Consider the following 16979-nt stretch of genomic DNA (forward strand, 5'->3'; position numbering starts at 1 on the left):
ATCCGGATAAAACTGGAAAATGTTGAAGGCCTGCTTATTAGTGTGTTGTATAAATAACATTCTTAGATTCTCATATCCCATTTCCTGTACAAATGATTTTAAGCTCTCTCTTCCTTGGCCATGCTTGCTAAATGTGTCTCACGAACCTTCTTTTCCATGATGAAGGTGATTTTGCAATTAGCAGAATCGGGATCATTTTTCGTCCAGGTTGATCTGTTTAAAGTACGTGGAAAGTTTGCCTTAACAGATGCCTATGAGGACCATTTTGCACTTCCCAAGGGCAGAATCATTCTGGTTACTCATCGAAGAGTTATGTTGTTGCAAGTGAGTTAACTAAAATTTGAACCAACAAATCAATCATCCTGTCAACTATATACTGTAATTCAACTCTTCTTGTACATTTTTTATTTCAGCAACCATCCAACCTCATTGCACAGAAAAAATTCAACCCTGCAAGAGATCCATGTTCAGTGCTCTGGGATGTGGTGTGGGATGACTTAGTCACAATGGAACTGGTTCACGGAAAGAAAGATCTTCCGAGTGCTCCAACTTCACGCGTTCTTCTATATTTACACAATAAAAATGGAGATGCAAAGGACCAATATCGCATTATAAAGTGTAGCCGTGATTCTAATCAAGCATTTGAGGTTTATTCGTCAATCGAACAAGCAAGGTCTACTTACGGTCCAACACATACAATGGTATGATTTTGTCCGATTGTTTCTGTTTCCACTTGGATTTTGTAGACTTGAGAAAAAAAGGTTTGATACAATTTGTTGGTTCTTGGTGTGTGCAGGGGTTGCTTAAGAGGAAAGTGAGGAAGCCATATTCTCCTACGGTAGATGCTGTAATTCCTAAAGGAGCATACATATTGTCACCCCAACAAATGCCTTCATCGGTATCCCTAAATTCAACTCTTGGAGCAGTGAACAATGATTGATATGGAAAATGTAGCTTTTGCTAGTAACAGCAAAAGGCATAAACGATGATCGTTTTATCTTTTTACCGTCTAAAGTGTGAAGAAAGATTGAAAAATGAGAGACATCAAGAATGCTGGCAAGAGCTTTACAGGAAAAGGCTGTTTCCTGAAGTTGAATTGCAACTTGTGCTGCAGCGATTTTGTTTATACGCCATCTGGAGTTGTAATTGTATTCTCGCACTGTAATATGTGCTTCATCATAAGAGGATACTAGAATATATATATATATATATATATATATATATATATATATAGAGAGAGAGAGAGAGAGAGAGAGAGAGAGAGAGAGAGAGAGAGAGAGAGAGACGCACATTACATACACATCACTGTATATATTCAAGTGAGTGTATGAAGAGCCTCTACGAAGTGGTCGGCTGAGGTAATAATGTACTTGGTGCTCTTTTATTGTACATACTACATAATTAATTTTTGTATATACTCTTTTCAATCAAAACATGGTTCGGTTTGGTTGGTCCATCCAAAGAGACTTGATAAATATATTATTTTGATTTTAGTATTATCATGGGAGAGATCTTTGAGAAGAATTTGAATTTAAATTTAAAATAAAGCGTTTGTTTGCTTGTATTTTAGTGAAAATATTTGTTAGTATAACATTGGGGTTAGAACTTTGCTATTTGCAGTTAATATCGCAAAAACATTTCTCTCACTATATACTCTCTCCCACCCACTCCCCACCCAAACACCAAAACATTTAAAAAAAAAATTAAAAAAAATCGAATTGATGCAAAAATAAGTCAAATTTATCGAAATTTTGAGGTATTTTCAACTCCTAAACGTTTTTATTGTATTGGGTAGGAAATTTCGGTTGTAAATTCATGTTAAATAGCCATATAAATCGATTTGCAGGCCTGTTTTTTTTCTAAAATTGCGCTCGGTAAACGCTCGAAACGGGCGTTCACCAGCATTTTTCACGCCCGGTTTAGGCGTCCAATTTGGGCCTTCGGTATGGGTTTGGGCGCCCAAGTCTGGACGTTCAGATACATATAACATTAGGTTTGAACTGCAAATAACAATTTTTCAACTGTAAAAAGGAAGTCCCTATAACAATCATATTATTCTACATAACACAAAAGTTTTTCAAGCAAAATCAGACGTTTCAAAATGTACACAATTTCTCATAGCAATTATTTATGGCGGCGACTATATACAATCACAAAAATTACTTCAAATCTAATTTTTCACAAAATGAATTACTAAAAGACTATTATACCCTTGCTAAAATACAAAATTCACAATTACAAAATTCCACAACTTTCTTTGTGCAAGACCACACAAGCAAAACCCATTTCATCTTTCTCACAAACCCATTTCACACAAATTCTTCAATTTTTTTTTTCATCTTCTCCAAAAATCCTCAACACCCAAAACAATCAACTTACTAAAACATGCAAATGATAACATTATGGAGTCACGAGACATCAATATGGAGAATTCTATATAAAAATAGAAAACAAATTATGAATGAATGTAGTTTAATAGTTAGGTGATCGATTCTTAAGTTTTCAAAAAGAAAATTTGTACAATCAAAATTCGACATTGACATGTCGAATTTTGTCACAAAATTCGACATGTAGATGTCGATTTTTGTGACAAAATTCAACATCTGCGACTGCATGTCGATTTTTCGCCAAAATATTAATACCTAGATTTTTGCCAAAAAAATCGATTATATGTCGATTTTTCACTAAAAAATCAACATGTAGATGTCGAATTTCCTTCTTCTTCTTCTTCTTCTTCTTCTTCTTCTTCTTCTTCTTCTTCTTCTCATACTCCTCCTTCCTCTTTCCTCCTCCCTCCATATTCTTCTTCTCTTCCTTTTCAAGCACCCGCGGTTGGGCGGCGGCAATTTTTCGGCGGCGGATGGGCGGCGACAATTCTTCGGCAGCGGATGGGCGGCGTCGATTCTTCTCGTCTTGTGTTCCTCTCTTCTTCCTCTACAACATTCCTCTCTCTCATTTTTTCAATTTCTCCTTTATTTTATTTTATTTTATTTTTTTCCTTTTATTTTTTTTAACTTTTTGGTCTTGCAATAGTAATTATGTGTAATTTAAATGAATAGTATCAAAATCAATATTGGGGTTATATTTGTAATTTGCAGTCTTGCTCTTAGTAAATTTATTTATATTTTGGTCTTGCATCAAGTAAGGTCTTACACTTAGTAATTTTAGTCTTGCATATATTCATTGCCTTATTTATTTGTTTGTTACAAATCATTGTTTTGGCTTTTGATTCCTCTTTATGGTCATCAGCCCTTTGAGCCACTATTATTATGTTGTCTTGTTTTAAATTTCTTAATGAATGTAAATACTTTATACTTATTAAAATAAATCGCTGTATTTGTTAATTAGAACAATTGATTAACAACTCAAATCCAAATTGGCCACCTTGATTTGATTTTCAATGGTTCAGATTGACTTTCTTTTTCTATTTTTTTTTTTGGATCCTTTGAAATAAATTAAAAAAAAAAAAAAAGATTAGATCATTTGTTGGAAATATAAATAATGGTTTCAAGTCGGCCACGGGCCACCTTCTCCAAAAGGCAAGAGACTAGAGACCAGAGCTAATTATCGGAAGCGAATTTCGGAGAAATGGCGATGGCGAATATCGCTCGGCGAAAATCCACCGCTCTCTTTTCATCATCATCAAAGCATCTTTCCCACAACACCAAATACTCTTCGATTTTTAGCAGGGGATTCGCTTCTGGATCTGATGAAAACGATCTCGTCGTCATAGGCGGCGGGCCCGGTGGTTACGTCGCCGCTATCAAGGCGGCACAGCTCGGCCTCAAAACCACGTGCATCGAGAAGCGCGGAGCTCTCGGCGGTACTTGCCTCAACGTTGGTTGCATTCCTTCCAAGGTATCCTCGTCTTCTCCAATAATTTACTACATCTGTTTTGCTTTTTTTTTTTTTTTTATGATTTAAGATTGGTCGTATTTTATTGTATGTGTTCTGACTTCTGAGTGTGTATTACTAATGATACATCTAGTAGTAGTAGGTACGAACTGCTCTTGTGAGGATTTTCATTCTTACTGCTTATATTGGTACTGGAATTGCGTCTTCTACTTTATGCTTTTTTCTAATTGTAATTGAAAATGGTAGCAAATGAAAATTTGATTTGGTGATGAGCAAGTGAATCATGATTGTGTTGCCCTAAATTGAATTATTACCTAAATGATTTTGAGGGCTAGCTGGTGGTAACGGAATATGTTAGGATGGTAATTGAATATCATGTAGTGTTTAAGAAAGTTTGATCTCAAACAAGTTAGCTTCAGTTGCTTCTGTATGACATAAGAGTCTTTGAAAAAAGAAACTAATGTGTTTCAGGAGTTTGTTTTAACTATCTGTTTGACATGTATGATTCTCATTATTTTATTGCTTAGTGAAAGTTACAAAAGAGTTCAAACTATCTGTTAGCCATTTAGGTATCTGATAAGATTTCAAAGATGTCGCTCGGGCTTCCATGTCTTCAGTTTTGCTCATTGTTTACATTTTCAGGCATTGCTTCATTCGTCTCATATGTATCATGAAGCTAAGCATTCATTTGCCAGTCATGGTGTGAAGATTGCTGGTGTTGAGGTTGATCTACCGGCCATGATGGCCCAAAAAGATAAAGCTGTCGGTAACTTGACTAAAGGTATTGAGGGTCTATTGAAGAAGAACAAGGTCACCTATGTCAAGGGGTATGGCAAGTTCCTTTCCCCTTCTGAAATTTCAGTTGATACTCTAGAAGGTGGTAACACGGTCGTGAAAGGGAAGAACATCATTATAGCTACTGGCTCTGATGTCAAAGGCCTACCTGGTATAACCATTGATGAAGAGAGAATCGTATCATCTACCGGTGCTTTAGCCTTGAAAGAAATCCCAAAGAAACTCGTAGTTATAGGTGCTGGCTATATTGGTCTTGAGATGGGCTCTGTGTGGGGTCGCCTAGGGTCAGAAGTGACAGTTGTCGAGTTTGCATCAGACATTGTTCCAACCATGGACGGTGAAATCCGGAAACAATTTCAACGCTCCCTCGAGAAGCAAAAGATGAAATTCATGCTTAAAACAAAGGTCGTTTCTGTTGACAGCACTGGCAATGGTGTAAAGCTGACCCTCGAACCAGCAGCTGGTGGTGATCAGACCACCCTCGAGGCCGATGTTGTTCTTGTTTCTGCCGGTAGAACTCCATTTACATCTGGGCTCCAATTGGATAAGATAGGAGTTGAGACCGACAAGGCTGGTCGGATTTTGGTGAATGATCGGTTTGCCACAAATGTACAAGGTGTATATGCCATTGGTGATGTCATTCCTGGGCCAATGTTGGCTCACAAGGCTGAGGAGGATGGTGTTGCGTGCGTGGAGTATATTGCTGGCAAGCAAGGCCATGTGGACTACGATTTGGTACCTGGGGTTGTGTACACACACCCGGAGGTGGCATCTGTAGGGAAAACCGAGGAGCAGGTGAAAGCGCTAGGAGTTGAATATCGCGTGGGCAAGTTCCCTTTCTTGGCCAATAGCAGGGCAAAGGCAATTGACGATGCTGAGGGAATTGTGAAGATACTTGCTGAGAAAGAAACAGACAGGATTTTGGGTGTTCACATTATGTCACCAAATGCAGGGGAGCTTATACACGAGGCTGTTTTGGCATTGCATTACGGAGCATCTAGTGAAGACATTGCTCGCACATGCCATGCTCATCCGACAATGAGTGAGGCGTTGAAGGAGGCTGCCATGGCTACCTATGACAAGCCCATTCACATTTAGAAAGGTAATAAACATTTTTTATTTAATGAGTTTTGAGTTGGTGTTTTGAGAGTTTAAAGACTCAAACTAGCTAGCATAGTTTGTTTGGCTGTGATCAACAATGATTTCACTTTCGAGTTAAATGCTCTTCTGATGAAGATTTATTATTAAGTAATAATAAAACCATGAATATGTGTACATTTTTGGAGCTTATTATAAAGATTCGTGCTTTGAGATGCGAAATAAAATTTTCTCACTTTCTGTTAATACCCTTTTAATTGGGTTAATTAATTGTGTGATATATGGGCCTATCACGTCTGCCTGCACTTTCTAACGCCGTAACTTGGATTTAGTATCGGGACTCATCTCTCATTATTTAATTTTATTTTTTCCAAATAATGTATGATATCGAATCTATATCTGAGCATGTATTACTATGTGCTTGATTTATATAAGTGAAAATTGAGAATTCCATTTCTGAATGACCACCATTCTGCACTAGTGTGATGAACTATATATATGGCTATTGAGAAAGCAAAAAAACAAATAATATCAAATCGTAGAGCTAGAAATGCCTCTTCTCCGGAAAATCTCAATGGACTTGGCCAAATTGACTGCTCAATCAACCAAAAAGATAGATAACATTAACAATAATTGCTCTTTGCCATTTAACATGATAAATGAAGTCTATTTAAATCATCATTAGCTTCAACGCAGCTTTATTACCGACTTTAACAATTTCGGACATCATTCAGAATCCTATATATTTAACGACATCGAATTATATATGTACTACCAAACTTCATATCCTTTAATGGCAATATCAATATTGAAACTTGTAATTATTTATTTTCTGATGATATCTATACCGAGTAGCAATATCAGTGCAGCTCCATCAAATGATCTCATCAATGAATTCTGCAAAAAGACAAACAATTCTCAAATTTGCTCAAAAACTTTGAAATCCAATTGGAGAAATGGTGTATGACATGGCCATAGCATGTGCTGACTCAACTATCAATTTACTGAATTCACTCGAAAGAGTAAAGAACAATCAACATATACAAGAGAAATACAAAAATTGTTGGGTATATTACACATTCATCTACAGTTACGTAGTACAAGCCAAACAAAGCTTCAAAAATAGTGATGCTGGTGGTGTGGAAAAGAACATAAAAGGTGCTCTAACACAACTGAGTACTTGTCAGCAGCAGTTTCGTAAACCGGTATTCGAGCCGAAGAAACTTAAACAAGAAAATGAAAAGTTGAGTTGCCTTTGTAGTGTTTTTTTTATTATAGCACATAATATATCAGCAAAGAGTATCTCCATTACTTAGAATGATTCATTCAACAGATGATATATCAATAAAATGCAAAGCCAGTATTGAAAAAAAAAAAACATTATCAGCAATTTATGGGAAAATTCCGAAACTTCATCAGGAATGGATATTTACATATTTTATTTTCAGTGTAGGCACAAAAAATGAGTGTTTTCCGTGTGTGTGTGTGTGTGTATGCGCGTGTGTGTGTGTATTTTGACCAAAATAGTCAATGATAATAGATATTCACTTAATCTGGACATTAGTCAATGGTTCAAGATATTCACTTAATAGCCCGCATGGGTGTAGCTCAACTGGTTCCGGAGGTGGTAAGTTGGAGCAAGGTCCTAGGATCGAATCCTGGCAGCCGCAGTGTGGGAATTTCAACTCCAATGAGATTGGTTCCTTGTGGGCACCAGGTCCGGGTTATTTAATATTTATTATCTTCTTACATATGATGATTACATCCCTGTAAATTAGGAATAAAATAAATTGAATAAATGCAAATTCTCCTAATTAATAATCGCATTATGCTCCTTGATTTTGTTCTTTGACTCCAAAAAACCTATAAATATGGACAAAAAACTAGCAAGTACCACCACCACCACTAAAACATTCTCATCTCAAAGAAAAAAAAATGGCGTCTTCTTCTTCATATAACAATATTTACTTGTTGTTTCTTGTTGTCTTCACATTTGTCTCACTAAGTGCATTGCCTTCATCAGCCGTAATCATCGAAATACCACCTAGTGCTAGTCCACCTACCCCAACCAGCTTACTCGATGTGACGAATCACACCATTCAATCCACGGAAATGTTTTTGATTACCACCAAAGATATAATTCATGAACGTAAAATAGAGGCAATCGTATCAGGAGATCCTGTACTTGAGCAACAATTCCAAAAATGTGAAGTACAGTACCGCATAGCTATCAAGGCTCTTGTTCAGTCCCTAAATTATCTGCAGATTGGTAACTATAAGATCTTGCCTTCACTAGCATCCACTGCTTTGCTACAAGTTAAATCAATTGATCGCAATTTCTTACCAATTGGTAGTGAGCCTGCTGATATCAAGGCCCGTAATCAACTGTCTATTGACCGTTGCACCAATCTTCTCGCTCTTGTTAATCGCTTAGTTGCATCCCATAAGAATCTTTTCTTTTAATTTCTCTTCATTATTCATTCATGTAATGCATATGCATATGCACCATTATTATTATTATTAAATAAAATAAATAAAATTACCATTTCAATAATATCGATCCTTCATTTACATTTTTTCTTATATTCCTTCCTTTGTCTTTAATTTGTGCAATTATTTTATCTCATTAATTAATGCAAACTAAATTATTATACATGATGAACAATCCATGATTTTTTTATTATTAATTTTAGATGTATTACAAGAACTGAATGAACACAAGAAAAAATAGAATCAATGATATATGATTATTGTAGTAACATGAACACTAATTATTTTCAAAATAAATATTTAATTGTTGCAAACTCCTATAATGTTTGTAATTATTATAATTTTTTTTAAGATAGACACCCTAAATCTTTGTAATTATATTCCAAATTAATGGAATACTTTGAGAATATGTGAGAACTGAGAAGCAACTGTGGTATTGCTGCTATGGATGCAGAAAGGGGGTGGGGGTGTTGGGCGGCCGGGATTGATTTATGGGTTAGATTTTTCTTTTTTTAATTGATTGATTATCTTCTTAAATATTTAATTATTGTTAATTAAATATTTAACTAATGTTATTAACGTTTTAAAACAATAATTAAAATATTTATTAAATATTGAATAATTTTTTTAATAATTGATTTATAAAAATAAATTAATAACTAATTTAAAAATGTTTTTAATGATAATTATGTCAAGAAAAATGATTTTGAATGATTTTGAGAAAATAAAGTGATGAGAGAAAATGGTTAGAGAGAAAAATATTTTAAGATCGAGAGAGAATTTTTGTAAATTTTTGGTGTATGATTTAACACGCACTTTTTGGAAAACTAGTAACATGATTATCATATATCAGATTCAGATATGATTGATTGTGAAATATTTATTTATAATATATAATTTATAGTTAATGATTAGAAAAACACAAAGTTTGTTGGCAGGCCCAACCTTAAATACTTTTAATTGAAAGGATTGGGCTGGCGGCCCATAGATAATGAGCACAGGCCGGGCTTCTTTATCCGAATACCTATCGCCGCAAAACCCCAAATTGCTTTCCCCTTGCCCACCGTATCTCGATTTCTTCTCCGCCGCCGCTGCCGCTGCCAGGAGTTTTCTTCTATTTGACCACCATCGGATTTTAATCCAACCGAATTCCGTCTTGTATGATTGTGAATTTTTGCTAATTTCATAAATCATGTCGGAATTGGGTCACACACTTCCTCCCTCGGGTATGAATTTCTTTCTTGCTTGATTCATTTCATCATTTCATCGGTTTGAATTCGTCCTTATCTTTTTTTTTTTCGATTTTTATGATATTTTAGATATTGAGGACGACATCAAAGCCTTGCAACTTGATTCAACTGGTATGATTTTCTCCTTTGATTTTTTTTTTTTATTTCGGTTGTGTACTGTTATTTCTATTGTTCTCCTGGAACTGGGGTATCTTGATATTCGGTTTTCTCACCTTTTTTTTTTTTTTTTTTTTTATTGTAGTTGAAAATACCACCGTGACTTCTGATGTGGGAGATGCGCGTTCTGATGGGGTTGTCGATTCTGATAGAACGGATGAAGGTAAGTACAATTCAGTACGATGTGCTTTTCTTCTTAAGATCAAATATAATTGGCTTATGGATTGTTAAAAAACTGGGTTGCACCTCCTGCTGAAGTCGCCATGAATTACTTCACTGCAACAAATTATATAATCTGTCTCTTAAGGAGTATGATTACTGATTTTTTTTTGAAAAAGGACAAAAAAGTGAAATATTACATTTCATATTCAAAGATGAAAATTGTTACCCACTCAAATTAATTGTTTATGATGTTTCATTTGATAATTAGATTAATTCGTTCGCGTATCTAAAGCTTCAATAAAACATTTTTTATTTTATTTTCTTGTCTTTGGGACAAGAAATAGTTGGAATTAATAAATTTATTATATGTGCATCTAATTAAATTTATAATTGAGTGAATCAGGTTTTATGTAAATATGTCGTATATTGCTATTAGTACATTGCTTCTAAGGTGTCATGTACAAATGTTAACTTCGCCAATGGCTTTAGGTTCGACTGGTGTAGCACATTTGAGCCCCAATCCAGTGGAAGTTGAGCCAGAAGATGCCATCGAAGGTACGCTATTCTGAAGAGACCTTTGGTCGAATGTGAAAAGCAAAACAATAGTTTAGCTTCACACATTTCAATAATGGTTTTCCCAGATTGAAATAACATATGTTTCTTGTAATTACGTGTGCTGATGGTTTTATGTTTTGAATTCAGTCAAAGAGAAGGAAAGCTTGCCTGCAGATGATATTGAAGATGTGGTGGACGACCAAAAAAAGAGACATTTGAATGTTGTATTCATCGGTCATGTCGGTAAGAGTTCCTTGATCCCTTAGTCCTTTTACACCCCTGATAAATGGTCTTTTATATTCAATTTTAGTGCTATGGAAAATGGAATTATTTTTAATGTTTAGTTCTGTTCTCAAAGTTAATTGAGTTAATTGGTAAAGTTGGTGTCAGTGAGATAATTTATTTATTTAAAGATTACAATTGGAAGTAAATTTCCATTTATAAGAAATGGAGTGATTTTTCATGGACATTCGAAAAAGACACAGGAGCATTCTGAAATGTATTTTAAATTGGCTATAACCCACTGATTGTGTAGTTTCACTGTTTTGCCTGCCTATGCAACACATTACCTTTGATTTGCTATGTCTTTTAAAAACTGGGTGCGGTTGTCCGTTTGACATTTATAATCACATTATTTTGTTACTCTCTCTATTCCTAGGCATATAAGAGCATAAAAAGAAAATGAATAAAACAGAACAATATAAACTGCCGGATCTAGATGTAGACGGTTGATAGCATATTGTAGTTTCTAACACAATTATGTTTCTTTGTATGATCTGCAGACGCCGGGAAGTCCACAATTGGTGGGCAAATATTATTCCTCAGTGGTCAAGTTGATGATCGTACCATCCAAAAGTATGAAAAAGAAGCTAAAGAAAAAAGCAGAGAGAGTTGGTGAGTGCTTCTTTGATTTTGTCTATCATGTCTGCAGCTATAGGTATTTATTGATGAGTAACATTGCTTTTTTTCATGAGAAGTCATATTACCATGGAAATGACTGGAAATTATACAGATGGTTTTGAATGGAATATTTTTTCGACATAGAACACTCATTTCAACTAGGTGAGTTCAATCTATCGTATTGAGTCATTTGGAGATGCAGATTCACTAGGTTTTTGTTGGGTTTTTGAAACAGTGGAGATTATTTTGATGATAATATCTTATGATACATGTATAGGATAGGATGTATTCAATGTATTCAGTGAAGCTTTAAAAAAACACTAGTTTTCAGAATTATATGAAGCCAGCAAGCAAATAGCTATCCTTATTGTCTGATGGCTGATGTCTGCTGTCATTCTATTTTCAGTTTATCATTTGTAATTGTTGTGAAATAAATTTCTTGATCAAGATTAGTAAGAGTGACGTACTTGTCTTTTTTTTGTTAAAATTCTTAGGTACATGGCTTATATCATGGATACAAATGAAGAAGAGAGGGCTAAGGTATTCATTTGTTTGTTGTCTTAAGTGGTCTCTGTTTTTTGTCTGTTAACACCTTTGTTGTGTGAGCTGTGTGATTATTTGGAAACTGTAGGGAAAAACAGTTGAAGTTGGAAGAGCTCACTTTGAAACTGAAACAACCAGATTTACAATATTGGATGCCCCGGTATTCACTATTTGTTTTCACTATTTTGTTTCTTCGCTTCTAAGCATGAAATGTGTTTTTAACTTCTTTTTCTATTTTTTATGATAAAAACAATATTTTCAATGCTTTTCCTTTTTATTTTACTATCCTTTATGTTCAGAACAGCCCCTTCTTTTGGAATTCAATTTCAATTTATTTGTGCCTTTTCTGATTTCAGGGTCATAAAAGTTATGTACCTAACATGATCAGTGGAGCATCTCAAGCAGATATAGGTGTACTAGTAAGTGTTGTTTTGATGTGTCAGAAATTGTTTGCTACGCTAGGGTGAATATCTGATTATTTGCTGCTGCTATATAATAGTTTTATTTTAACCTATCTATTAGGTAATTTCTGCTCGCAAGGGAGAATTTGAAACTGGTTATGAGAGGGGTGGACAGACACGTGAACATGTCCAACTAGCAAAGACTTTGGGAGTTTCTAAGCTGCTAGTTGTTGTCAACAAAATGGATGATCCTACTGTTACATGGTCAAAAGAAAGGTGATTTTAATTGCATTTTTTAATTCAACATCCAGTAACTTGGACTTCGTTTTCTCATTATTTTGATGCCATCTTTCAACTTCAGATTTGATGAGATTGAGTCAAAAATGATTACATTTCTGAGGTCTTCGGGTTATAATGTGAAAAAAGGTAACCTCCTCACAAAACATTGCTTGTATGGAGTTCAGTTTCTAGCTTGGATTGTCTCATTTGGAATCATTTCTTATTTTATCTTTGAAATTTATTTAAATGTTCGAAACTATGAAGGATTATGTCAAAATGGAGGCACTTTGGTGTAAAATTAAATGGCATTTATCTATTTCATTCACAAAATTTATGTGAAATTTTAGGAAATAGATATTTCCGAGCACTAAGTTTTTTTTAGTAAATTAGAAGGTACTTGCAGTTTTATCATTCTGCAGTTTAAACTGTTGATGAAGTCTTCGATTTTATTTGCTGCTGATGTCTTAATCTAAGTATGACGGCAATTCATATCACTAATATATCATGGTGCTGAAGCTTAAATCTGAATGTTAAGCAGAGAATAAGCACAGTTTTTTTTTTGGTGAAAGTTTATGTATAACATGTAGTCCTATTCGATAGTTTTAATAAGAGTACGTCACAAGTTTGTGTATCTCGCTGATCCTTCTTTATAACTACTAAATCATGCTTCTCTAGATTTAAAGAACCTTTCAAAACTTAATCCAGTTTATATTCATGCTTTAAAATTACTACCAAATATAATTGAACTAGTGATACAGAGTTCTTGTTTTCTTTAAGAGAACTTGTTATGAGGAACTATTGTTGTTTCCCTTTTTATATGTGATGGAACTTATTCTTATATATTTTAAATTTTTTTTTTTTTGAATGTGGATTGGACATTATATTTTTCAGACGTACAGTTTCTTCCAATATCTGGTCTTATGGGGACAAATATGAAAACCAGACTGGACAAAAGTGTGTGTCCATGGTGGGACGGTGTATGCCTTTTCGAAGCTCTTGATGCTATTGAAGTTCCCCTACGTGATCCAAAAGGTCCATTGAGGTATAGTATGATCCTTATTATTCTGCTTCCGGGATCCTTGTTATTCTGCTTCCGAGTTCCGTTTTTTTCCAATTCTTCGTCGAGTCCATTATTTGTGCATAATGACACCCTAAGATTTCTGTCTCCCATTGTTGTCATTTACGACGAACCTTCAGAGCATTGGTATTCTCATGCTGGTTAATCTTATATCCATTCTCAACTCTTCAGTCAATACATCATTACTTAATTTTAGCTTAGTTGCAAATTGTATTCAGGTTCTTTGCTAGGGGTCGTTTCACTTGTTCCGTTATTCTATCATTCTATGTGTTTCACACGATTATTTTTGCTTTCCATCTCATTAATAAATAATATTTAAAATGTATTATTCTTTTCCTTGTAATCTGGAGAGATGTACTTAAACTTTTTACCATATTTAAGTTCCCTGTAAAACGAAATATTCCTTTTCCGTCTGCTGAACATTTAATTGTCTGCTAAAAACTTTTTATTTGGTCAGAAGAGAACTTGAGATACTTCTAGTTCTTTGCCGATTCACGAATCTGATCAATGTTTTGGCTTCTAATTCATCTACTTTCTCTGACAGATTACCTATTATCGATAAATTTAAAGACATGGGAACTGTTGTAATGGGAAAAATAGAATCTGGAAGTGTTCGTGAAGGTGATAATCTGATGATCATGCCAAATAAGGTGCTCATCATATTGATAGTCCAGTAAAGCAAGGTTTTGTTATGTAGAATGTAAAAAAGTTGATACTAAGTCATACTTGGATGCCTTTTCAGGTTCAGGTGAAAGTTCTTGCAATTTTCATTGATGAAGACAAAGTGAGACGTGCAGGACCTGGTGAAAACTTGCGAGTCAGAGTTTCTGGGATTGAGGAAGAGGATATCTTAACGGGCTTTGTTCTGTGTAGTGTTGGTAGGTGTTTAGGTTGAACCTTTGCACCATATGCAAAAAATGTTGGTTAAACTTGTTGAACTAAAGCTATAATTATCTTGATTCGTTACGACCTTCGAAAAATGAAATAATCTGATTTACTAAATCATGAAAGTTGGTTTTTCCCCTTTTAGGTGTTCACATTTTTCTCTAACCGATATGTATTTTTATGTGCAGCAAAACCAATTCATGCTGTTTTTGAGTTTGTTGCCCACTTGCAAATTCTGGAGTTGCTGGACAACGTATGTTTTTAACTTTGATTTATTTCTGTTTGTTTTCCTTTTCATATGTCTGTAGTACATGTTTTTTTGGCCACTCACGCAAAGGTGAAAATGTTAATTAAGTGTTCCATCTTCCCAGGCAATTTTTTGTGCTGGATATAAGGCGGTTTTGCACATCCACTCAGTTGTGGAGGAGTGTGAGATTGTTGATTTGATGCTGCAGATTGATCCGAAAACCAAAAAACCTATGAAAAAGAAACCCCTCTTTGTTAAGAAAGGTGGTTTGATTGTCTGTCGTGTTCAGGTGAGCTTTAGTATATATTTTGCTGTATATTTATTGGGATATCAAAATTCTGTTTTGTTCTTTCACGTATCTGAGTCACCTGGCATAAACCATCTGACTTCAGGGAAGCATTGTTTTTGGAAATGATTCCCTTCACATTTTCTCTGTACTTTGTTCTATTGTAGTTGATCCGACCAGTCTTTGCTTAAGATGACTGATGGAGATGAAGTTTCTAAAATTGTATGTGATTGCTTGAGCTAATTTCTAACATTGGCTTTGCTGGGCTCAACAGGTTAACAACTTGATATGCATCGAAAAGTTTTCTGATTTTCCACAGATGGGACGATTCACTCTTCGTACTGAAGGTTATAATAACAGATACATTGTTGACAATACTCGGTAGCTTTCACTTTTCTCATCCTTCTAAGTGAAAGATCCCAATGGATTTCGTGTTTTGCAGGGAAAACTATTGCTGTGGGAAAAGTAACTGAGCTCGCAAGTGTGAATGATAATGCGTAAACAATTTTTGCCGTTAAGAGGTGAGAGCATTTCTTGACTATTGTATGCACTTGAAGCTTGAACAGTTGTACTTCCAGTCATCTACATAATTCAAGATTAAGTGTCAGTTAGATGATTTGGGATATCAGAACATTTTCTAGTGAAAAATCAATACTTCCGTTTATGTGCTTCCCTTGGTCCACTTTCAGATAATACTTAAATGATTGTGCAATTCGACAATAAATCAAGTGAATTGAGTTGGTGAAATTTCTGGGTTTACAGTCGTTGTGATACGGTGGTGTCTAGTTATGCTCTCCATCTGAAATTTGTTTTCCATAGCATGTGAATATTGATAATGCGCCCGAGCCACATAAGTGCCAATGATACATTTGATTACTCTGTTTTTTTTCGTACTTCCAACACAAGTACTAAATGGTGTAATTTAAATTGACTTGAGAAACCATTATTGCAGATAATTTGCGAGAATAGTCTCTACTCAGCGTAACAAAATCAAAGTGTTTGGTCCTTTTATTGTCACTTGCAGCGAATGAATAGCAGATTGATCACTGTATTCAGAGTTGTGTGAGAGCCCCCTTTACAGGGTAGGGTAGTTTGCCAATATTTTTGTAGCCATATATCTGTTTGGTTCTTTGGCTGAGATTTTTCCAATCCTTGTGAAGTGTGAGTTTAATATCTTGTGCCTAAATTGAGGTGTATATGATGATTTTAGAGGTGGTTACTTCGGATATTTTTATTTACTTACCATAGCTGTTTGTTTTAGATAAACTACTTCTTTACTACTTATGGATAATCCATATTATATACTACATATTCTATTAGTGTTAATAAATAATAAAACGGATTTGGGAAATTTAAACAACTTTTAACAAAAAGCGTGTATACAATTGTTATGCGTTTTTGTTCGACTAATTTAAACTTAGTCAAATCATTTATAGAGAAACTATTTACTGACTAGTAAAGAATAAATATCTTCTATGCAATATATTTGATAGATCAAAACTATTTTGGACGTCTCATAGATTTAAAGACTGCAGTATGGTAAATGGTTTTCTTGTGATTTTGATCGACTTTTTAAAATTAGTGAAATAGTGTTAGATTAACTATTTCAACAAATAGTTTTTTTTGGACGTTTTACTAATTTTACCCAAGATATGTGTATAATAATATACAGTTTTTTTTTGTGATTTTGTTCGTGGAATAATTAATTTGGACGTTCCACCAATTTTACCAAAAAATTGTGTATTATAGTATACCGTTTTTAATGATTTTGACCGTTGAATAATTTGTTTGATGTTCCACCGATTTTATCCAAAATTTGCGTACTACACTATACAGTTTTTGGTGATTTTGATCGTGAAATAGTTTTTTGTACGTTCCACTAATTTTACCTAAAATTTGTGTACTATAGTATATAGTTTTTGGTGATTTTGACCGTGAAATAATTTTTTGGACGTTCCACCAATTTTGTCCAAAATCGGTGTACTATAGTATACACTTT

The 16979-nt window shown here is 34.5% G+C and overlaps 3 protein-coding genes across 4 annotated transcripts in view; all 3 read left to right on the forward strand.

The window, feature by feature from the left end:
- The window catches only part of LOC105962815 (calcium-dependent lipid-binding family protein), a 37367-nt gene extending 35868 nt beyond the window's left edge, over positions 1 to 1499 (forward strand). For both annotated transcript variants that reach the window (XM_012987146.2, XM_012987147.2), the window contains exons 61-63: positions 166 to 324; positions 414 to 701; positions 797 to 1499. In XM_012987146.2, the coding sequence (XP_012842600.2) occupies positions 166 to 324; positions 414 to 701; positions 797 to 940 (591 nt within the window). In that variant the 3' untranslated portion in view covers positions 941 to 1499. The remainder of the gene's footprint in view (positions 1 to 165; positions 325 to 413; positions 702 to 796) is intronic.
- A 1847-nt stretch (positions 1500 to 3346) lies between these two features.
- LOC105962813 (dihydrolipoyl dehydrogenase, mitochondrial) lies at positions 3347 to 5975 on the forward strand. The gene is made up of 2 exons (XM_012987143.2): positions 3347 to 3858; positions 4498 to 5975. The coding sequence occupies exons 1-2, from the start codon at positions 3589 to 3591 to the stop codon at positions 5746 to 5748; spliced, it is 1521 nt and encodes a 506-aa protein (XP_012842597.2). The 5' UTR covers positions 3347 to 3588; the 3' UTR covers positions 5749 to 5975.
- Positions 5976 to 9196: 3221 nt separating this feature from the next.
- Positions 9197 to 16246, forward strand: LOC105962812 (Translation elongation factor EF1A/initiation factor IF2gamma family protein). The gene is made up of 19 exons (XM_088820444.1): positions 9197 to 9464; positions 9558 to 9599; positions 9730 to 9807; positions 10296 to 10361; positions 10509 to 10604; positions 11144 to 11255; positions 11756 to 11801; positions 11893 to 11964; positions 12161 to 12223; positions 12327 to 12481; positions 12567 to 12631; positions 13376 to 13526; positions 14107 to 14212; positions 14305 to 14440; positions 14636 to 14700; positions 14819 to 14983; positions 15255 to 15327; positions 15423 to 15501; positions 15933 to 16246. The coding sequence occupies exons 1-18, from the start codon at positions 9431 to 9433 to the stop codon at positions 15479 to 15481; spliced, it is 1584 nt and encodes a 527-aa protein (XP_088676570.1). The 5' UTR covers positions 9197 to 9430; the 3' UTR covers positions 15482 to 15501; positions 15933 to 16246.
- Positions 16247 to 16979: the final 733 nt, after the last annotated feature.

The sequence above is a fragment of the Erythranthe guttata genome, chromosome 7 (assembly GCF_056151865.1).
Source record: "Erythranthe guttata isolate IM_541 chromosome 7, IM_541, whole genome shotgun sequence".
Taxonomy (NCBI): domain Eukaryota; kingdom Viridiplantae; phylum Streptophyta; class Magnoliopsida; order Lamiales; family Phrymaceae; genus Erythranthe; species Erythranthe guttata.